The sequence below is a fragment of the Diorhabda sublineata genome, chromosome X (genome assembly GCF_026230105.1).
Source record: "Diorhabda sublineata isolate icDioSubl1.1 chromosome X, icDioSubl1.1, whole genome shotgun sequence".
Classification (NCBI taxonomy): Eukaryota; Metazoa; Arthropoda; class Insecta; order Coleoptera; family Chrysomelidae; genus Diorhabda; species Diorhabda sublineata.
This window is the reverse complement of record NC_079485.1, coordinates 21,738,990-21,762,314: the sequence shown is the minus strand read 5'-3', so window position 1 is coordinate 21,762,314 and position 23,325 is coordinate 21,738,990. Positions and strand designations below refer to the sequence as shown.

Genomic DNA, 23,325 nt, shown 5'->3' with positions numbered 1-23,325 from the left:
TTGCGATCAGCTTAAACTTGGTTTATATCATAGATGAGCCACTCATGAGATTAACCACATATCATCTATGAGATGAACCACATCTCATCTATAACATAACCACATTCTAGGTTAAACGCGCCAGATTCTTATTCTAAAACAGTAGTAGTGTGATCCACATCGCCAAGAGAGGTAATTTATATGTAGCATAGATAATAGGTGTAGTGTATAGTTCGAGGAAGTGATAATTCCCTTTTAATGAGTAAAGCATTGTTATTTTTTGTTAAAATTATTATGTATGATAACCGACACATCTTAAGAAACGGAGCGTAGCCAACCCGTTTACATAAAGTTTATATAAAGATTTTGACTGGCTTAAACCGCGATTGAAAGGATTGTACGAGTTGTTATCAGTATATAAAATAAGTACATCTTTCTCGTGTTCCTTCGAGCTGGATATAGACAACTTGGAAAACTGTGGAAAACACAATTAATATAGACTCATTAGATGAATGAATTAACAAAAAGTCATTAAAAGATGATTACAATTCGTATTTTATATTAAAATAAAAGCTGACTAATACGATCTTTTGCGTTTTAGTTTTTAAAATAATCTGGATTTTTCTATATGTAACTCCTCCATCCCTAAGAATTAAAAATAATGGTGTTATTTCTCAGATCCTATTCCTTGGCTTCTCTTCTTTCTTCAGATTCAAATTTTCTTTCTTCATTTAGTCAATTGTTTGTTTTCTTAAAAGTTTTCCTGTAAATTTTCGAACTATCCAAAATATTAAAATGATTATACAAATTATTATTTCGAGTATTACTGAAAATAGTCCAATTGTGGTATGACTTTGTGGATTTCCTATTTCTTGAATTGTTTTATTTTTTTCGCAATGTTGTCTATTTTAACTTTCACAAAATCTATTTTACTTAAATTCGGTGATTTCTATATTTGACTATTTAAAAATTTACAATATAATTTTGTGAAAATTATTGATTTTCCTTTTTTAATTTGTGTTAGTTGAAAAGATTTCGTTTTTCTTGAATTGGTTTATGTTTTTCCCAATTTTGTCTATTTTATAAACTTTACAAAAGCTATTTTACTTAAATTCGGTGATTTCTATATTTGATTATCTGAAAATTTAAAATATAATTTTGTCAGAATTATTGATTTCCCTTTATTAATTTGTTTGTTAGTTCAAAAGATTTCGTTTTCTATTTGAATATGAAATTTCATGGAATTCTAATAATCAATGGATGATTTATACCTAAATTGCGGTCTGAAACACAATTGGATAACACTTTAGTTTGTAAATTTGGAATTACTAAAACTTCATTATTAGTTACTTATTCTATTATAGTTTCTTCGTATCACTAACGAAACAGTTTGTACGAGAGCGGTCATTTAACAGTTCTTTAGTCCAATTGTCTTTGAGTTTAAATTTTTCTTTACAAAAATATTGTCCTTCCCAAATAGGACATTCTACTTTAATTAAAATAACTTCTAGAATCTTGGACGCGTAGGATTGAATAACAAGTTATAAATGGAGAAATTCAGAGGATTGAGATTTTAATATAGGTATATTGGGTAGCAAAGATTATTTTGTGTTTGGAACAAGTTACTTGAAAGCCCAGAACGAGATAATATGTTAAGATATGAAATTTGCTATTGTTTATAAATGATATTAAAATTTTTCATCATTTCCAAATGTTCTTTATAGAGAAAACTGAACTATGGATTTTATTCAATTTAAAAAATGTAATTGCGTTTCCAATATTATCAATTAGCGTAATAAAGTTTTGACAATCCAGATTAATTTGTGAAATTGTACTATTAAATGTAATGAAATTATTTAAAGTTATTATTTTGTTTTCAAATGATAAATGAAATTTTTCTAAATTATTTTGAAGTTTTTGCTGGTTAAGTCATAAAGTCGTTATTAATTATAATGATCAAATCATTTTTCATGTAATGATATTTGCATATTTAGTTCATGAATTATTTGTTTTTGATTTTGTTGTAAAATATTGATTGCGTTATCATAACTCTCTTCGTCATCTGAAGCGAAAGTTCCAAAAAGTTACTTTTTCCTATAGTTTAAATTAGGGTAGCCCACGTCCATTTGTATTGAAATACTGCTTGTGTCTCCACAAAAATGTATAGTCATCGATTGGCGTAACTCAGACAAGAACGCGCGGCACCTCTACATCAATTTGGTAATATGATGAAGCATCTAATGCAGATATGGGTTATGTTAAAAGATTACAGCTATTTGTAAATTGGGCTGACCTTTGGAACCCTCCATGTCAAAATATATTTATCACTAAAACAATGTGTTTGTGCACTATCTAAAGTATTATTTTTATAGAATGCTTTTATGATGAAATAAAAAATATTTTCAATCAGGAATGTATAAAAGGCAGATAGGATGGCAACTGTCTCGTTTGTGATATTTGGGTGTTTTATGGGATTGCATGTTTATCTTTGCTTCATATTTGCAATTTTTTTCAAAATGCTAGATAAATATTTCGAAAGAGGAGTGAAAGGTAATTGGATACATGAATTAATTGGTCTTAGTGGTATATTTTATTTATGAAGCATTAGCAAACCTTAAATTTTTGGGTGGTAAGGCATTGCGAATTTTAAGTTTTTTTGCAATGTCTAGACCTATATATTCATTTTCTCCCATGAATCTATTAGTTCATAATTTTTTGTGGTATTGATTTCATTAGTTTTTCTATCAAGTAGGTGTCTTATTTTTAGATATTCTCTGGATTGCATTAAAACAGTCTTGTTTGTTTTGTCAGCTCTTAAAACTTTTGATTGGTTTTTTTTAAAATTATGTTCGATGGTAGTAATTTTTTATTATTTTGAGATTTAATTTTGGTTCTGAAAATTTTATAAAATATTACACGTTTTGTGACGTATATTATTTTTTCATAGTTTATTAAATCTTGTATTCCACTTTCGATGTTGCATAAAAAGTCATGGACAGGTATATCTTTTTTTTACTCAAATTCACTTCATAGTTCTGGCCTACACTTAAGGTTTGTGCTACATATTCAGGAATCAATTGGGAGAGCAACAAACGCTCTTCATAGACAAAGCAGAAAATGTTTAGAAGTCAATGGCGGTATTTTTGAACATTTATTGAAAGAACGCTATGATTAAGGAAATTTTTATGTAATAATTTGTTAATATGCTATAACTTGAAAACAAATGAAAATCGGATAAGAACATAAGAGTTTTTTTACATTATTTTCACGTGTATAATACACTCCTAGAGTGTATATATATATATATATATATATATATATATATATATATATATATATATATATATATATATATATATATATATATATATATATATATATATATATATATATATATATATATATTGAGAACGTGGCAATGAAACACCAAAGTGGACTAACTTCAATATATTTTCCGAACTTTCGAATACTTATGTATTCATCGTCTGGGATAATTAATTAAGTTTTTCGGTGATTTCTGATATTGTTAATTTTGTATCTAAAACACCCAAAGTGTAATTCGTTCAAACGTCACCACAACTCTAAAATCCGAGAAATAAGGATTAGAATTGAAAATGAATATATTCAAATTTTGTTTATTAGTTGAAATAATTTTATTACAGCAATTAACAGAAAATAGTAGTGTATGTAAAGGGATACATTTCAACATCACAATGATTCTAATACTGGCCTTTATAGATTAATAAATATTTAAAAACTTAATAAAAATATGATTTCTGTAATGACTGAGCTAAAAATAAAGCAGTCTTAAGCAACTTAAAATTATACTTATTAAATAATAGACTAGAACCAAACTGGTAGCACATATTAATAATAATATTGACTTTGAAAATATTGTAAAGAACTTTTATGGTAGTTATGATCAACAAATAGTGGTGTCTAAGTTATTTTAACTTTAAACCTAGAGCTGCTAATTCGAATTTTCATTGGACATAAAAGAGGTAATAGTGTTCTAGAACAACTTAAAATTGACAAACAAAAAAATCAATCCAAAATATGACAAAAATTAAAGCTGAATAGCAGAAATTCAAAGTAATAAATTAAATAATTGAAGCTTATACTCTCAACAAATTGTAATTTTTTTCGAGCTACAACGGTATATTTAGTCCGGCTTTGACAGAAAAACTTCTAATCTCCAATCCCCTTCCAATTGCTAATCAATGATGTATTGTTTTTGTTTAAATTTATTTGAAGTATAAACAAAAGACAATCAGACACTGACAAGAAAAAAAAGTGATAGTCTACCATTAGGATAAAAAATGTTGCGTGCTTTTGGTAATTGTATGAAAACCAGACTAAATAAATTCAAAAGTTTAGTTAGTAATTGCCACACTTTGTCAAAAAATATTATATACAATCTAAATCACTAATTTAAGTTGAAGTTTTGTAATGTAGATAGGTAAAGTGAATAAGTATAAATATTCCCAATCTTCAGGTTACTTGACTTTAATAGAATTTGATATAGATAATGGTTTATTTGTCTCAAAGGGGAAAAATCAATTTATGAGATATAATTATCAAATGCAAGAGGTTCTCATCATTGTGGGATTCGTTAGAGAATTCCAAAAAAGTTCTCTAAAACTAACAAGGCTCTTAAATTTTCTTTCTTTCCTTATACATATGCCTAGAAAATAGATATTGGTTATTTTAATAAAATTTAAAATACAAGAATTGTGTCCAAATGTTTCAAAGAAAATATTACAGAATGTACTGATTGATCTAAAGATTAATAATATTTTACTAATAGCATATTGAAGTTGTTATAATATTGACATAGGTAGATATATCAATATGCATTGATTATAAGAAGTATAGTTTTGAAAGTTGATTTGATTAATTTCTACTTCAAAGATAGCACTTTTAAGTTAAGATCTTTAGGTTGAGTAATAAATACCTTATTTTATTTTAATTTTCCATCAAAAGCATTAGTAACTAAAAAAAGAATAAATAATTGTTGAAGTTTCGAAATACCCAAATTAGAAAAACACTATAAGATACAATTTTCTCCAGGTTTTATCCATAAATTACTAATATTTTTTATCAAAAACTGAATAACAATACCGATAAGTTTAAAAACAGCCAAATAAATATATAGCACATATAAAAAATGAAAATATATTTTAAAAATGTTCTATTAATACCGCAAGGCAATACTTATTTTAAAAATAATTTTGGACACGAGGTTATGCAAAAAATAATCAATTTACAAAATTATACTGATATTTGGAAAACTGTAGCAAACAATTACATCATTAATTGGAAGGTGAGAATTAATTGTCATTTGTATTCCTATAGTTTATGACGACAAACCGTGAGGTATAGCAGACTGTGCTACGCGACATCTTCACCTTTAGTCTCCCCTACACCTCTATTTCGACAGTATGATATATAACGATAACGTTATAAGGATATTTGATATATTTCTCTAAACTATACTGTAAAACGATATTATTTTTCAGTTTTTGTTAAAAAATATTATATTGCATACAAATCCCTTCACATTATAAAGGTAATCATATAGTAACCTTATACGAGTAACAAAAAAATTGAAATTACTAGCTATATCCAACCATTATACAGACTATGTTTTTAAGACAAATCTGATCTCAAATAATTCATTTTACTTTGATATTAATCAATTTATGTTCTAATACGCAATACATATTTAATAATTGGTACGTAGAAAGATTACAGTGCTGATAACCTATTAGAATGGAACATAGAACCATAAATTCCTCAAAGCAAATGATTCATGTGACTTCCAACCAAAATAATTTGCAGAATTTTGTTTCCCCAAAGGTATTTAATGGTTCATTATAATCAATAAATTTAATGTAGCATTGTTATCTGGTAGCAGTACTTGATTAAATTATTTGTAGCTTTATTAGAATCTACGAAGTAGAGTTATAAATTTCACTTAAATTATTTAGATCTTTTTCATCATTTATAGCTTTTTCGTTCTTATGAATGTGAACCATTTCGAAAAATTCTCTTTTTCGTGTATTAAATTCCTTTCCAAGAATTTTTGAACCTTTATAATTGAATCAATTTTTTTGATATTTCATGGTGAGTTAATGCAGTTTTATTTTTTTTATCGTATTGATGACCTTATAGTCTATTATCTAAATACTAAGACATAGGGCAGATATCTCTAGTGGGGTTTTGTGAACTTTAGGTAAGCCATAAAATTTTTGATTTGTGTAGCATTTTATTATATTAGGTGTTCTGTTGCTCTTCATTATATAAAAAATTACTTTAATGAAGACAATTTTTCTTGAGTTCTGATTTTGAAAATAGAAACCAATAGGGTTACCTTTTTTAGTCACCAAAATAATCAGAAGTAACAACTCACTTATGAGTGACTGGTACGGGAAACCTTCTAACTCAGGACAATATATAAATTACCACTTTTATGAGAATGAAACTTATCCTAACATTAAAAACAGAATCAGCCTTTTAAGCCATCCTATTTTAAAAACCAAAAACCTAAATATCCTCTTTCAAACTCTAAAACAAACAGATATCCAATAAAGTCCCTCAACAAAATCATATGGAATACTATCACAATCGAGGTGGTAAATGACGTGCAGAGCGACAGGGAAAATACTGAAACAATCAAGTCACTGGGATTTGCTTCTATATGAGAATTTTCAATAATGGATATGCTTAAGTCAAAAATTTTAATGATCTTAAATAATATATAAAATCGTTACATACGTATAATTTATTTTTTAGATGATTTCTTCAGTTAAAAAGCAAATATCATTCTGTCGATTTTCCATTTCAAAAAACAAAAATCATGATAGATAGCAAACTACTATAGTTTAGTAGAATTACATCTAGAACCTCGGTGATTGTGCCTTCTAACTATGCTTTTCACCCTTAGACAATTACTTGTGCACCTTTATTCAAGTAATATAAGTGGTTATAAGCATGATAAAAAAACTTATTGTTTAAGATTATTTCATGATTTGAGATCTGATTACATGTCTATATAAAATTGTATTAATGGCTTGAAATCTATAATAGGTTTCAATACAAGACAAATATTTCATTCAGCTGCAAAAATTATATGAAAATGCAATTATATAATGAAATAATTAGTTATATTTGTGACTCTACTATGTTCTTGAAGCAAGGTTACATTACACTTGTTTTGAGGAAATTGTGTATAGATAAAAAGGATTTATGTGTGGCTTTGAAATTTGATAAAATTATTTAATATGACTCCTCTAACTATTACAAGTTATCATTCCAAATAATTGAATTTAATAATCAAAGTAATACTATTACAGCTTTATATTTTTAATGATTTTGAAAGAGACAAAAATAGTGACAACATTTTATAAGAAAAAAATCATCAAAATCATTTTGTGGAATAAATTGAAAATATGGGTTTAAAAAAAGAATGATATTCAATTGATTTTTTTTGCAACTGAATGTTATGAAATAAATTACTACTAACGTGACTTTGGTGCAGCCGATAAACTTTTGGGAAGTTGCCGTTTGTCTCTTGATTTCTCCTTTTTTCTTTCGGGATACTTATGGAAAGGTTGCTTCATATCAAATCTCACCTGAATTAAGGTTTCAGCACTAGTATTTTGACGTTTTCTCATATTGTTACCAGTATAAGCAACACCCCTCATTTGGTATTCTTGACCATCATTACTCCAAATCATATTGTACTGAATTTTTTTCTAGAAATGTTAAAAAAATAGTAATTATGTAACAATTTAAACATGAAATGTCTCTACTATTAGTTCACATATTGTGATGTGTAAACTATTCTGGCAATCAACAGGAATATTTTCTCTAATAGGCAGATATTACCAAAAGTAACACTGATTATTCAGTCAGATAACTTATGACATAGCTAATAAGTGGTGAAAGATTGGCAAACTATCCATTGTAAATGAAGGCTACTTTTGTACTACTAAAAAAACTGCTGTAGCAGTCATATTTTGTGTGCATCAAAAGAAATGACAAAACAGATGGTATCATCATCAAGATATAAGAAAAGTAAATGTATAAATCTGGTAAGATAACTCGAAGAATATTTTCTTACAAAAATACCATCTTGTGATAAATCATAAAATTAAACATAACCTTTTAAATAGGATTATATCGAAAAAATATCATAGATGAAGTAAAAGTTCGCACACACGACCTATTAATTTGGCGGAAAACTTTGTTACAGCACCACATAAACGAACTCTCACGGAGACCACAATTACAGTGGACATTGAGACGCTGACTGTGAATTAGTAATTGGGAACAACCGTGAAATACGTAGAACAAAGCGTAGGCAACGAACTTCACCAGAAAGAGGAACTAATGAAAAAAAGAAAATGAAGGAGATAATGCCAACTCCACTCAAAAATGGAGTAATGAAGCCCCCCGAAAAAAATAAGCAGACAACTGGCAGATAGTAAAATCTCAAATAGAAGCTGCATCGCAAGAAGTCACAGAGTTTAAGAAAGATGTCCCTCATGACTAAATTCGGGCACGAGTTAATAAAATTCGCAGGATAGCTACTGGAGAGTTATAATTGTCACAAAGGTTAATGCAGACAGTAGCCACTGCATAAGTGATTGGAAAGGGGTCGCAGAAAGATATCGAAATTCGCGACATTGATGAGATGGCGACGAAAGAGGAAATCGTTGCAGCCCCGCAGGACGCAGTCAAAGACGAAGGAGAAAATACTGAAAGAGCATAGCAAAATGAAGTTTGTCTGGGTTAATAGCAGGAGATTTCATCTTATGGGCGACTGACTGGGGCAGTAGAGAAACGCAAGCTCGAGGAATAGCACTATTGGAATCTGAACATAATTTAACTTAATACAAGCAATAAACGTACATTTATTAAAGGAGATGCCACTTCCATCGTAGCAGCAATCTAGTCAGAAATAGCTCGTGGGAGGTAATGCGACATTTACACTGCCAGTAATTACTGTGCGATCCTATGGGAAGTATCAACTAGCGAGAAATCTAGAAAAGACCACACAAAAACAATTCCAGTAGGATGGACAGTGAATACCTTTAAACCTGAGACGTTTAAAATAGCACTAGACACCACCCTATCAGTGTTGGGGAAGCCGAAAAGAAAGTAGAAAATATAATGAGGTAAGTCACACAATCTTGTGACTGAGACTAGTGCTTCTGTCTAAGGGAAAAAAAATCTCTTGACGAACCATCATCCTACCATCTGCTTTGCATGTTAGATACCACATAAAAAATTCTGATTATCCAAGGTAGGATTGAAAGAGTTATCGAACCACTGCTCTCATAACCAATATGGTTCCGAAAAACGCTCTACCCTCTATGCTATTAACTTCGTCATCAACACAGCTAAGGACGCCATTGCAGGGAGTAGAAATATTGCTTGGTGAGCCTCAACGACATGAACGTCCCGAGATACCTGCTTAAGTTAGTGGCAAGCGACGTCTTTGGCAGAATCCTGAAATACTACACCGGGACTGGTCCAAATTGTACAGGATCACTTAAAGGGTACCTGAAGGCAACGTTCTAGGTCCGCTACTGTGAAATGTCATTTATGACGGACTACTTGCAGGTGGTGAGGAGGAGGTGTTAGGTGGTATATTAAGAAGGGTTACCAGTGCGAGAGATTGTACATAAGAGAAAAAGTGGATGGGTTTAAAAATATATGGATGAAGATCAAAGTGAATTGCCAGATTTCTTTAGTGGTTTGTGTAATTTACCGTACCAAAAACAATATTATTAACTGTGTGCAAGCTTTAGACATGTATATGTACAGGTCTATTCTCAATTTTAAGATAAGGAAAAGCTTTGTGAATTTCTGGTATTGTCTAACAAAACGTGTGTTGTAGATTTATTCTTAAGTGAAGAAAGTATGACCATATTTCTGCCAAAATTAATGAATTAAATTGGTTAAAAAGCAAATATGTAACTAACTTTATCTTATTTAAGTTTTTATAATTATTTATAAGTTTATAGTTGAGACTGTATAAAGTTCTTTTGCATAGATAAGCGGTTAAGAGGAAGAATGATATATATGTTAAATCTCGCCACTGATGTTGCATGATGTCTGTATATTGTATACTTTGTAAATTATATTGTGTAGACATATCAGACCAATAAAGACGATTTATTATTATTGTTACTCAAGCTGGAAATGCCGATGCGCTGGCGATGATCAGAACAGTCTTAACACTTATGGCATTCCAATATGGGCTGATGCATTCATTATACAGGAATCGCGAAGGAAGGTAATGCCAGTATATAGACTGAGTGCCTTGAGAGGGCAAGCACTTTCCGCACGGTGCCTCAAAACGCAGTGTGCATTATAACCGGAATGCTGCATTTAGCTTACTTGCTAAAAAGAGAAGTGCACTCTACTGGCGAAAAAGTTCTAATCAATTAACACAAGCAGAACTAATGAATAAAGAACGGAAGAACAGCCTACGACTATGGCAAAAACAGTGGAAGTCTTCGGAAAATGGCCACTAGGCTTACCGTCTTATCCCATAGACACCTGGGTACACCGCATGGAGCAGTCAATTATAGCTTGACTAACGGGAAAAGGTCGAAGAGAGAGGGAGTAGGTTTTTAGTCGGAATTGAGCCCGACATTCCAGACTTCATCTGGTCCTGATGATACGTAAAAATTATTTTCTACACCTTTATAAAAAAACACACCACACACAGAAAAAAAAACGGAGACGATGGAGTTGCAAGTCGTGGAGCAGGAGATCAGATTTCGGCTATTCAATCAATACTTGGGAGTGATTATCGATGCCAGACTGAATTTCACGAAGCAATAAGAGCTAGTGAGAGAAAAAGCCTCTGGAGTGAGAAACATCTTATCTCGGCTTAAGGCGAACTTAAGAGGTCCAAAACAAAGACAAAGAGCTTTGTTGTCGTCCTGTATCTCTTTATTGCTTAATACTTAGCCTCCACTGATTTCTACAACACTTCTGTTGCTAGCTGCCATAATGTTATAAATATTTTTCCACCTCTGTTTACACTCTATCTCTTTTTGGATCGAGCATATCTAGGTTGAGTGAGTAAATATGAAGATCTTTGCCATTTTGATTGTTTACATACCTTAGAATGTACAATGTACAATGAGTAATTCTGATTATAATATAAAACAAAAAAAAATTACCAAATATTCAGAAGGTATGTAGTTATCTAAAATAAGATTAGCAAGTTGGGTTTCCCGAACTAATAACCTATTATTGTCATATAGTGCTTCTAAATCTCTTTGGTATTCTCGTTCTTTATCAGAATGTTCTTCCTTAGCTTCTTTTATAAACAACTGAACTTTTTTCAGCTTCTTAGTAAGACCGACGTCTTCTTCTTGTAATGAAGAATACTGTTCTTCTACATCTATTTTTTCTAGAGTTTTTTTATTTAGTTGCTCTTCTAAATGTTGATGACTCCTGTCTAAATTTTCTAATTCAGCTGCAGAAGATTCTAAGAAAAATGCTTGTTGCTGAGCTTTTTCCAGTAAATTTTCACCACCAACAAGAATTTTCTTTTGAATTAAGGCCACCTTTTCTTCTAGCTCGTTCTTTATTTTTCTAAAATTATTTTAAGTTTAAAACCCATTCATCAAAAAAAAAAGATGATAGTTACTCTGTTCTCTCCAATTCCATCGCAGTTTGTTTGAATCTCTCCTTTTCTTCAGCACTAACTGCTCTGTCTTTCCTCTTCTGTTCCCTTCGCTGTTCCATTACACTTAGTTGAGCAAGTCGATCTTTCAATTCAGCAATTTCAAGTTCAAAACCTTCAATTAGTCCTTTTTCTTCAACATTAATTTTAACGCAGTTCTTAATAAATTTGACCCTAGATGCATATCTTAGTGTACACATGCTTTCTTCATAATCTATGTCAGCAGGACTAATCATAGCAATCTGAAATAAAGATGGAAAACATTATAACATAACACCTATCATGATAAAGACCACATCTTTTATAGAGATAGGTTCATATATTTCATCCTAGTCAGCTGTGAATGTATTTATATCTTCCTTTTTCCTTACAATTTATAGCTCTTTCAAAACCATGTCAATAAACACTTATTTTAAATAACCCAAAGAATAAATAATTTTGAAATCACTCTAAGGACCTGGAAGGCAACTTAATCACAACACATGAAAAAAATAAGTGTCCCATTGAAAAATTTATCATTGAAAGTAAACCCTCATTTACACATTCCCACTACACTCTGGTAAAGTGAAGCGGAGATGGAGTGAAACAGTTTAGCATAGTATAATTTATCGAAATGTTCTATTAAAACTTACACTGATAGATGGTAATTAAGTTGGTTACAGATTTTACATTTTTTGTTTACGAATCGCTATGTTCTTACAAAAGATTTCCAATATTATATATTTATAAATAGAGAATATTCAATAGAATATTTCCATGTTCAAGTATTGATGCATGAAAAATAAGGTATTATTACACTCTAATTAAGCGCATTATTTGATAATCTGACATAGAATGACGTAAGTAGTACATAACAAACTATTATGGTTAACTTGCCTCATTTGGAATACAAAGGCACTTAGAAACAAATTCAATTAATAATAAATAATGTTTTAGTTCACGTGCATACTGAATTTCAAACATCTTATTATACTAAAAACATATAAAAAAAGGTTTTGTTACATTTTATGCTAATTTGGAAAATAAATTAAACTTACCATAGCTGTTTTTGAATTGCCACCTAAAGAATCTTGCAGAAGTCTTGTTAATTTTGAATTTCTATAGGGAATATGGGTACTTTTCCCATCAACTAAGGCCGATATCACATTTCCAAGAACAGAAAGAGAGAGATTAATGTTGCTAGCTTCTTTCAATCTTTCTCCAGTTGCTTGAGTACGAGACGCTCTCTCAGAGCCCTTAAAAATAGACATATTAGAATATATAATGTCTTAAAAAAAGGTGAACACCCTTATCTGTACGTTAATTTCAATAAATTTTGATAGACATGTTGAGTTTTTTTTCCTCCATGAATTATTATATTCTCAGCTTCATTAGACAACTTATGTGTTAAAATTATTAGTTATAATATTGAGGTTGATATATTCTTGCAGTACATTACAAGCCACCTCAACTTTAAGAAGTAGCTCTGTCAGGAATGCTACAAATTGAATAGTGTGTAATCAATCATGTTTCACACAAATTGATAACAGATCGAACGAGCTTGGGAGCCAAGGTAAATGGTTGATACAGATATAAAGGCTATAGATTGAGCGGCAACTCGTATTTTATTAGTGAAACATAGTGTCCCTCATGGTGTAAAATTATTCCTCCACTACTTTCTAAATACAGCACCAGATTAGCATGTTGCTTCTAATGAAAAATATAGATAATCTGCTACCTTATCCAATAGCATTCTACCAAAATGGATCATGTCTTTTTCCACTTTCTCACTTTTGCCCGACAATTGTATATTTCCAGACAAAAGTGGAGTTTGTTACTGAAGATAACCTGAATTCATTGTTGATTGACTCGAAAAAAGCCTATGTAATAAAATTAATTGATATCGAAATCTAAATGACACCATAAATTCTTGAAAACAGAATACTATCAATCATTAAACCACTTAAATAGCCACTACCGCCTGTACATTTAATAGTTTTCTATTCATGGCAAGATAAGTTAAGATGTAAAAAATTTAAATGAATTCTGAATATTTACCTTTTTCCATATATATCTTACTTTTAGGTATATATTAATAAATTGACTACAGTTAAAATTTCATTTTAATAGTTAAGAAGAATTTTTAAATTCTAAATGAGATAATCATTACAATGTTTTTTTAATTATAATTATATGATTATGGCTAACATCAGATGCAGAAATAATTTAACAATTAGTTTTCAACTTACTGCCAAATCAACCAAGTTCAACTTTCCCACAGTAGTTTTATTATCCTGTCTATTCTTAGACTCAATAGTAACAGTGAAAATTGCATGTGACCTGCTGCTAACATCATTCATCAAAGTAGATCTAGTAATTCTATTTTTATTACCACGATTAATCAATTCAGTGACAGCTTGTATAGAGTCAACGGTAAAGCCCATAAGATCTTTTACGTACACACCAATATCCTTTCTCTCTCGTATCGCTAACTTTTTGGTGGGATTTTGGGCTAAGAGATCACGTACTTCCTCATTGTAAATTTCTAAATAGGTGGCTTTTACAACAAATGACTTTTCTTCACTAGCTCTAGCAATCTGACTAAAAATATGAGAGAAGGTATTTGGCACAATACCTTTTAGTTCTGGAACCAAATGGTTGCCTACCATAGTGTAGGTTTTGCCTGTTCCTGTTTGGCCATAAGCAAAAACAGTACCATTATAACCTTCTAACACTTTATCCACTATTGGAAATGCTGTCATCTTGTACATTTCCAACTGAAAAATGAGTTTAAATTAAAAAGAAACTCTGTTTTTTGTTTTAGTCGACTTATATTTGTACCTAACTAAATGTTAATGAATCATAATCCACAGATATTTAAAATGTTAGAAGGGTGCATTAGAGATGAAAGGGCAAAATTCTGTTTTGTTTTCAATTTAAAAAAAAGTATGAATAAAAAATTTATATAAATATGTGATAATAAAAGAAAACATGTTTTTATGGTGGTATTCTGATAACATATATTTGTACACAATTAACATCAATAGTGCAACTTGTCCTTAATTGATGAATTTGACTTAATTAAATTACCCATAAACATAAAATACTTGATTTACTGATGAAACTTAATAAAAGGAAGAGCAGATTCTTTTTGTAGATATCCTATTGATATGGTATTCACAAAGTAAGTGGTAATAAATTGCATAATTTACTTTTGGGAAAATCTTTCTTGAAAGTGAAAAACAACTAAAAAATATACCTTACATAGTTTGAAAAATCATTACAATATGATATGAATAGGAAACTTGGGTCAGAAGAAAATAATTAATTGATATTTAAAAAGCATTTGAACAGCTGATAGAAGTTTTAACTGATAAAACTGCCTAATATATTATTTCTTAATATAACAATGAAGCATATCCTTGAATACATTGTTATTAAGTATGGCTGAGAAATTTTTTGTTTAAAATAAACTTTCATTGAGTTTTTTATCCATGATTCAATAGTTATTTGGTTTATATACAATTTTATTAATTATCATGATCTTATGTTTCTAATGTAAAAAAGTATTCATGATTTATTATTTTCCAATAATGTAGGTATCAATAATTCTTATCAAGTTTCTTTAAAAAAACTGTGGCATTACTATTACTAGATAATACATCTCTCACAACAATGAATAGTTCATTGTCATAAAATAAAATTACACATTCAATGTTAACCTTATTTGTCTATGTTTATTTTGCAATTAGATGGAAGGAGGTCATCAAATAAAGTCCTTAAGGACTTGAATAACATAGATTAAATTATTTGTACTTGTAACTAGTATATGGGTATTAATTATCAATTATTATTTGGTTACATATTTGTATTAAATGATAACCTTAAATAACAAAAAAGACTTACTTGTGTAGTATCCAATCCAAATATATGATCAAATTTAAAAGGCTTAGTATGCTCTCCATTTTTTCTTAATGCAATTAGATTTTCTCTATAATCGCATAAAACAATATTTTCATTTCCTTCAGACAGTTCTTTTTTACTAAGCGGCCTTACCCTTATAAAGACCCTTACATTTTCTTGGGATTGTTGATATTCCAACCCAGTACCGTTTTCCATATTTCTGAAAAAATGTCACTGAAATATGACCTACACATTTTTTAAATTTTATTACAATGTTTACCTTGAATTTATCTATTTATTGGATCTTATATGATTTTCAGAGTATTTTTTAATTCACATTTTCATAAGAACTACATACATAACCATGATAGCTGCCAAAACAAAAATCGATTGATTTAATATTTCATTATTCTTCTTCCTATTTTTTTGTGAATTCCACTAAGCCTTCACAGCCACGGTCTTACAAAAAAAGCACACATTCCAGGCCAATCAGAAAGAGCTTTCACCTAGTTGATACAGACTTTAGCAAACGAGCGCGACGAAATTGAAAGATAACCTAAGTTCCTCAACTGTATATCTGACTTTGTTTCTAGAATTTGGGTTTTCTTGCCATTACAATTTTTAGTTAATTTCAGCTGCATAAAACATTTAGGTGATTTGATTTATGTTGAAATAATTTTGTGAAGCTATTAGAACCATTTCAAAAGATTTTTAAACGATTTATTGTGATAATGTATGATGTCATTGTATCCTACATAGCACAGAGAGGTATGTAGTGGTTACATTGCAAAAATGTTTATCTATTTTAAGACAAGGTAACCAGTTAATAATAGTTATTTAGTATTTTGTGCAAATTTTTAATAAATACAACTAACTTGAAAATTTTCAAACAAAATGCACAATGACACAATTATTATCACATGGCTACACAACTCCACAAATTCAGTTAGTGGTTTTATGAGGTTTCTTGCAACAAAACTTCTGATTTAAGAGTGTTGTAGAGGATATTGTAATGTTCTGACAAAGTATTTAAGAATAGATGAGCCTTCGAAAACTTTAATTTCTCTATCTCTATTGTATTTCATAACATAATTTAATAATTATTGTTTATTTTTTTACTTAATTATATTATAATATTATTATTATTAGATGGTAATAGTTAATCTCTAAAATGATTATGAATAAAAAAAATTTGAACTTATGCCACTATTACATAAAAACAAATTATGTTTTACTTGTTTAGAAAGAAACAAAAATTTACAAAAACGAAAATATCCATAATTTCTCAGTATAAAGTACCTGTGGCTGGGTAGTGCCATGTGAGACTTGAAAGCGAAATAGTGTACAGTGTCCTTATGACAGGCTTTTAAAAGTTTTGCTGAATTAGCTTCCGAAGGTCCACTTTAAACCTGTTCACACTAAGAGTTCTAGTCTCTCTTGGCAGCTGATTGTAGTACCTTAGTCCTTGAAATGCAATTGACCTTTGGCCCATTGTAGTTCTAGCTGTTGTGGTTCGTAGATGGTCTGCTGATCTGACACTGTTATGGTGAATATCCCTAATAACATTAAAGGAGTTTACCTCCCTCCCTTGACATCTGTGTATGAAGTTGGTTGCTTGCTGTATATATACAGTTTTACATTTAAAATTCCGTTGCCTAATGTAGGGTGAATATGAGGCAAACCAAAGACTCATGTGATAGCTTTGTTTTGCAGAACATTCAATGGATGAAGATGTGTTGCAACAGCATTCCCCCACAATAGTGTCATGTATAAGACGTGGGAATGGATAAATGAATAGTATAATTTTAGTAAGTGTTTGTAAGACAAAATGGTGGAGGCTCTCCCAAGCATTCTAACTGCTGGTGCTATCTTCCTGCAGATACTGCCTATATGTGCTTCCCATGAAAATTTGAAGTCTATAATTTACATAAACCATGAACAGAGTTGGTCCTATTATCGAGCCCGATTCCACACATGCACATCTTTGTTGGGCTATTTTGATTATTGTAGCTTACATACTGGTACCTGTGTTCAAGGTAAGTCCGAAACCATTTCCATGCAAGACATCTAACGCCCAGTCGATTCAGGATATCCAATAGCATATTCCAGTCCAGTGTCGAAAGCTTTCTTAGGATAAAGTGATATAAGCACATACTTAAAACTGCTGTCTAGCTTTTCTGGGATTCTGGTAAGCAGGTTAATAGTTGCTGGTGTAGTACTGCTTTTTAGACGAAAACCATTTGTAATTTGGTATTACCTTAGCCAGCTTTAATTTATTTGGGACTACTCCTGCCTCAAGGTTAAGGTTTACATGATCTGCAAGTATGGGACCAATATGACCTCATAACTCTTTTAGTGTATCCACTGTGATAGCATCATCTCCTGGTGTTTTGCCACTTTTGAATTTGTGTAAGATGTCTTCTATTTCTCTAGGTGTTACAGGTGTCCAGAATAAAGAATTATGCTGCTCTTGGGTAACTGGTGGGGTAAAACTAGGAAGTTTTATGTTGGAGGCAAGTTTAGGGCCAACACTGACAAAGAAGTTGTTTAAACAAGTAGCAATATTATTATCATGCATTATTATAGTGTCATTTTCCAGTATGTGTGGTATGCAAAGATATTTGGAATTAGAACGGTTAATAATTTTATTCAAAAACTTCCATGTCTTCTTCCTATTTCCTTTCACTGACTCCATAGTTTGATTGTAGAAATTAGTCTTTGCTTTTCTTATGGCTGCTTTAAGATTTATTTGTACTTCTTCATACTGTAACTTTAAATGTTCTACATTATGAAATAATTTGCTTCAAGTTCACGAACTTTGTTTCTTATTGATCTAGCGTTCACGTAAAAGATTCTAAAGTTAGATTCAGGTACACTTACATTCTTTAGGTCTTTAAAATCGTTGAGTTCTTGAACATTTATATTCTCCATAAATAACACAAATGTTCTTTGTATGTAGTTTTATATTGCACATATTAAGCTGGTAGGTCTTCCTTACTTTGTATGTTTATAATGGGTAAGTTTTCATCTTTACGAATAAAAACTTTTCTATTTCTAAACCTGCAAAATTTGTATTGGTGATCTTTTTTAAACCTTAAGGCCTCGTTAAACAATATTTTTTTATGAATTAACTTTTCGTTAATAAATATTTGGTTACGAGTAACTTGTTTTCACTGGTGACAGCTTAGCTTAGTTGTGAAAAGGCTTCTTTGCTTCCTGTTTTTACATACATTTGCTTTGACTGATGGTGTTGCAAATTTTACAATTATCACTGGCTTCTCTTTATTTTTCCTTACAAAATAGTCTGCCACCTACATTGCATTATAAGAAATCGTTTATCTCTTTTACTATTGTTCTTGGGTTATAATTCTCATCAATCTGAGTATGCATTTAGGCAACATATCTAGCGTATCGTTTATATGTGTAGAAATGCTCAAAGATAATAAGTAGGATCCGGAGAGAGGAATAAACTATGCCAGTTTGCATTTTTTAGGCAATAGTTTCTTTATTATAGAGATTGAATATAATAAATAGGAAAGTGGTTGCTATCATGTAGGTTATCGAAAACTTGCCAAGAAAGAGAAAGTGCAGTTTTAGGGTTACTGAAGCTGAGGTCAATAACATAGTAGAAACCTGAGATCTTAAAGTGAGTTTTCGATCCAGTATTTAACAGACCAGTTGAATTTATGACTTTTTCTATTGTGTTGTCTCTAGTGCATTAAAGTCTCCAACAAGGATGTATGGTTGGGGAAGCTTAAGAATTAAGTCTGTTAATTCTTTTTCATTAAGGGGGGTGATCCGGTGTAATGTATATACTGCAAATGGTAAATTTATAGGGGCACCAAGTAGTAACAGCTACTACTTCAAGGTTTGTTGTTAGTGGGAGATGAGATAAGTATATATCGCTGGATACAAATATTGAAGTACCCCCACTGGCTCTTATGCAGTTCGTACGAATTATATCCTTCAAAGTTTCTCAAATTGCGATGATGATCAATTTTGAAGTTGGTTTCTTGGAGACAAAGGAAGTCAGGTTTGTGGGAGGAAATGATTTTCTGAATTCATTCTAGTCGAGGATAAAATCCATCGCAGTTCCACTATATCAGAGAGAATGTACTAGTTTAAAAAGAAAGAAACGAGTCATTACTGAGATAATGTCGAGGAGTCAGTGGTATTCCCGTCATCAGTAAGAGACATTTCGGAAGGAGCTTTTTGATCGGGGTGAAGTTTAAATTTAATTCTATTGATTAGACGTATAATACGGTTTTTTAAAGGTCAGTCTAGATTTTTTGGTCTTCTTTTTTGCAGGAATTCTGGAGCTGGATGTTGGAAATTATAGGGGAAGCATTGGACCTGGAAGAGTATCAGTAGAAGATATAGGCTGTGGCGAGTCGAGGCTGCTGTTATTCGAACAGGGACGTTTTTCACTAGTTTTTGAAAAAGAAATTAGAGGAAAAAAACGAGAAGGTGTGTTCTCCGAGGATACTACGGGTATAACTGAAGTATTAGTAGTGGTAAGGTTAGCACAAAAGAGATTTAAGGAATCATTTGATTTAAGAGAAGGATTTTTTGTGGGATGGAAGTGTTGGGGCATGAATCAGTAATGTGCCCAGCCTGTTTGCAGAAAAAGCATTCGAGTTTGTGGGTAGAAATGAATATTCTATGTGTAGTATTGTAGGTAATATGCAAGTTACACGGCGGAAGCTGGGGACATGTGCATATTCATTATCAGGTTAGCCACATTTGACGTAGATATAAAGAGAGGAAAGTGATAACCCTAAGTCATGCAATGCTTTCTCAATGACGGAATGGGGAATGGATGGACAAACATTGAAAATAAGTACTCTTTTGGTTGGAGATATAAACCGACGTATAGGGATTATATTGGAATTAACTAGGATCTTTTGGTTGGTTTTCAGAAGGTGGTCGAGATAAATAAATATATATTCTGGATACGAAAATATATAATATAGTCAAATAGTACTGTGATATCTCAACCATTCTCAATTACTCTGGTTCCTTTCCATCATTCTTTCGTTTAGAAACTCTATTTGCTTCCTATTGCCCACGAATGCTGAATTTAAAGGTTTGTATGTATTTATTGATGAGGCGTTAAACACATCAAACAATGTATTAAACTTTTTAATAATATATGCAGTACCAATTGTTTCCGACAGTAGTGCACCCAGGCTCACTAATGTATTTAGACCTGCTGCTACTGTAGCACTCAACACTTGTGTAGCTAATTTGACCTTCATTTTCTCAAAATTGCTTGGCAAATGTGTGAATTGGTTAATTTTGGGGCTAGTCTGAAATGTAATTTTTTATCTACATTGAAGAAATCTTCAATATATTTCCACGAGGCTGTTTTCTCCTTGAATGTAAATGTATGTGCCATTAAGTTGTTTCTTACAGCTTTTATTAGATGTGGTGGGTCAAAAACATACCAAACTTTAATCTCCTTTACCTTAAAGAAAGGATATCTCTCCATCACATTTGCCATTTGTATAAAATTTCTTCCCAGATCAGAAACCAATATTTGTTTTACTTTTTCCATAATCTTCTAACCCAATAATTTCATCTTTAGAAAACATTTCACCAATGTATAAAATACAATATCTGTCTAATTCATTCAATGCCTCAATTTTGGGTTTTATACTCTCGAATAACTTTTCATTTAAACCAGCATTCACAGGCATGTTTTATGCCTGCATTTTCACAAACTTAGCAGATGCTGGTGGTAGTAATTTTTTTAATGAACACTTAAATTGTGTTAACATTTGTTTGCGTGATAATTTACCCCTTTCTTGGGTATTACAACTTAGATATTCTTCTGTTTGAATATCCTGCTGTAATGAAGGTCGTAGGAATGTTTCCATAACTGGATCTGCTGTTGATGTCAATGGCCTGGGCTCACAATCTAAAAAACTGTAGTAATAGTATCATTTTTAATAGACATTAGACAAATATTACCACGTCCAGATAAACCAGTACTTTTTATCTGGATAGAAGAATCTAATTTTCTTCTTTTTGGGTCCCTTATTTCCTTTGCTTCAGGAACAGCATGTGGTTGTAGACGATTTAGATTTTTATTAGTTTTTAACCAGGTAAGTTAATTTAACATATTAATTCTGCTTTAAAACTTGTTGAGGTTATGTCTATATTATTTTTGTAGTACCTTTTTGTTTTTTTACAGATCCTTTTGTTAAGAAAATAATGGCTTTTAAACATGTCCTAAAACTTTCCAGCATTAGTGCTTTTATAGATGACACAACAAAATTATAAAAAGGGCTGAAAACGCCTTAGCGTCCAGTCATGTGAAGAAAATGGACTTTGACTCTGATTTGCAGAGGGGAAGTATTTGCTAGTATGAAAGACTACAAGGTATCTATAGATAGGTATATATGCCTTTGTTAATGTAATATAGAATTCTGTTATAATTTTATTGTAGTGTTGGTTACGCCATTTGTGAGAATCTAATGACACCTTGGCTTTGTCAGAGACTAAGCATTCCAACTTTGCAACGCAACCTGAAGAGGAAAATTGAAGATATTTTAGGGGAAGAAGTCAAAGACAGTCAAAAACGGAAAACCTGCGCTTTTTGCTCTTAAAAAAACGCAGAATGACAGTTTCGGTGTTAAGTGCGTAAAAAATACATGTGCCTGGAACATCAGGCAGAAGTATGTACAAATTGTATTTAAAAATATTATGTTTATTCGTTTCACATTATTTTAATTATATCTGGCTGTGTAAATAAAAAATTCATGGAAATATGACAATTTCATTTATTTTATAATAAATACCTGGAGTAATCTGTCGGACTAAAGCTTATGAATTGTGCTAGTATTTCCAAACATAATGAAGCTAGGGTTAAATAAAGTGTTATTATGTTAGTATAGTACATTTTCATTTTATTTAAGCCTCTTTGCAAATAATCCTATATTTGTCTCAAGAGGCAAAAACAAGTTTATTTCACCACATTTTTTATAATGACCATCAAAATTAGGAGAATTAGAATTTTTCATTTACAAATGTAAGAGGTTAATAAGCACATACCAATAAGCTCTCTGAACGTTTCTTGTGTCATTGGACTGTTCTACAAAATTTTCAATTTTTGTAATTGTACGAGATTCCTCTTCATCTGAAGATGAAGAAGTGGACCAGTCAGCCATAGTATCAATGCACAATCTACAAATTGTACATTACATTAAATTGGGTGATATTTATTATTTAAAATAAAGTATAAATAATAAGGTATACCGGTATACTCACAAAGAAGTGCTTCCATAGTCATTTTTGTATTCAATTAATCCAGACCCGGCAACAAATAATTTGGGTTCTATTTTAATATTTGTCACTTGATACAAAACTCATGGGAAGTTGGTTCCATGTGATTTTTGTGTACCAAGCTCATGAGCGTTGAGGACATAGGTTTCGTGCAGTGCTTGATAAATTGGAAAATAACCCATGTAAGACCGTGCTATACTTTCAAAGGTTACTTGTCTTCTTCTTTTTTAAACATCAATCGCGCAATATAATAAGATCACTAATCTAGTAAGTATTATTTTTTTATAAGATGTTACATACTTTCTCAACAAAAAACACATAAACAAAGGATAGAGAGGTTCGTTGGGTTTTTGTAATTGGGATAAGGATTTTATTCATGTGAAGGAAGGCATTTATTATGTTTGGCCCTGATATAGGAATTACTCCTCTGCAGAGTAAAAGATAACACTACAGAACATACTCTA

The 23,325-nt window shown here is 30.9% G+C and overlaps 1 protein-coding gene and 1 long non-coding RNA gene across 8 annotated transcripts; one reads left to right on the top strand and one right to left on the bottom strand.

The window, feature by feature from the left end:
• Positions 1-859: 859 nt before the first annotated feature.
• LOC130451423 (kinesin-like protein KIF3A) lies at positions 860-23,290 on the bottom strand. Of its 4 annotated transcripts, none has more exons than XM_056790428.1 (8): positions 15,855-16,075; positions 15,578-15,794; positions 13,921-14,448; positions 12,730-12,927; positions 11,657-11,934; positions 11,184-11,601; positions 7,505-7,736; positions 860-1,116 (listed from the first exon to the last, which is right to left on the bottom strand). In XM_056790428.1, exons 2-8 carry the CDS (start codon positions 15,788-15,790, stop codon positions 1,103-1,105), a joined length of 1,881 nt encoding a protein of 626 aa, XP_056646406.1. In that variant the 5' UTR covers positions 15,791-15,794; positions 15,855-16,075; the 3' UTR covers positions 860-1,102. The 4 variants fall into 4 exon arrangements, with proteins under 4 accessions (XP_056646406.1, XP_056646407.1, XP_056646408.1 ...); XM_056790429.1 differs by lacking the exons at positions 860-1,116; positions 15,855-16,075 and adding exons at positions 22,631-22,762; positions 22,847-23,290 and having other exon boundaries at positions 3,599-7,736; XM_056790430.1 differs by lacking the exons at positions 860-1,116; positions 15,855-16,075 and adding an exon at positions 18,455-19,887 and having other exon boundaries at positions 3,599-7,736.
• Positions 16,088-22,756, top strand: LOC130451428 (uncharacterized). Of its 4 annotated transcripts, XR_008910730.1 has the most exons (4): positions 16,116-16,342; positions 19,883-21,681; positions 21,771-21,972; positions 22,026-22,756. It is a non-coding gene; the product is annotated as an uncharacterized LOC130451428 (long non-coding RNA). The 4 variants fall into 4 exon arrangements; XR_008910732.1 differs by having other exon boundaries at positions 16,088-16,342; positions 19,883-21,958; XR_008910729.1 differs by having other exon boundaries at positions 16,103-16,226; positions 19,883-21,972.
• Positions 23,291-23,325: the final 35 nt, after the last annotated feature.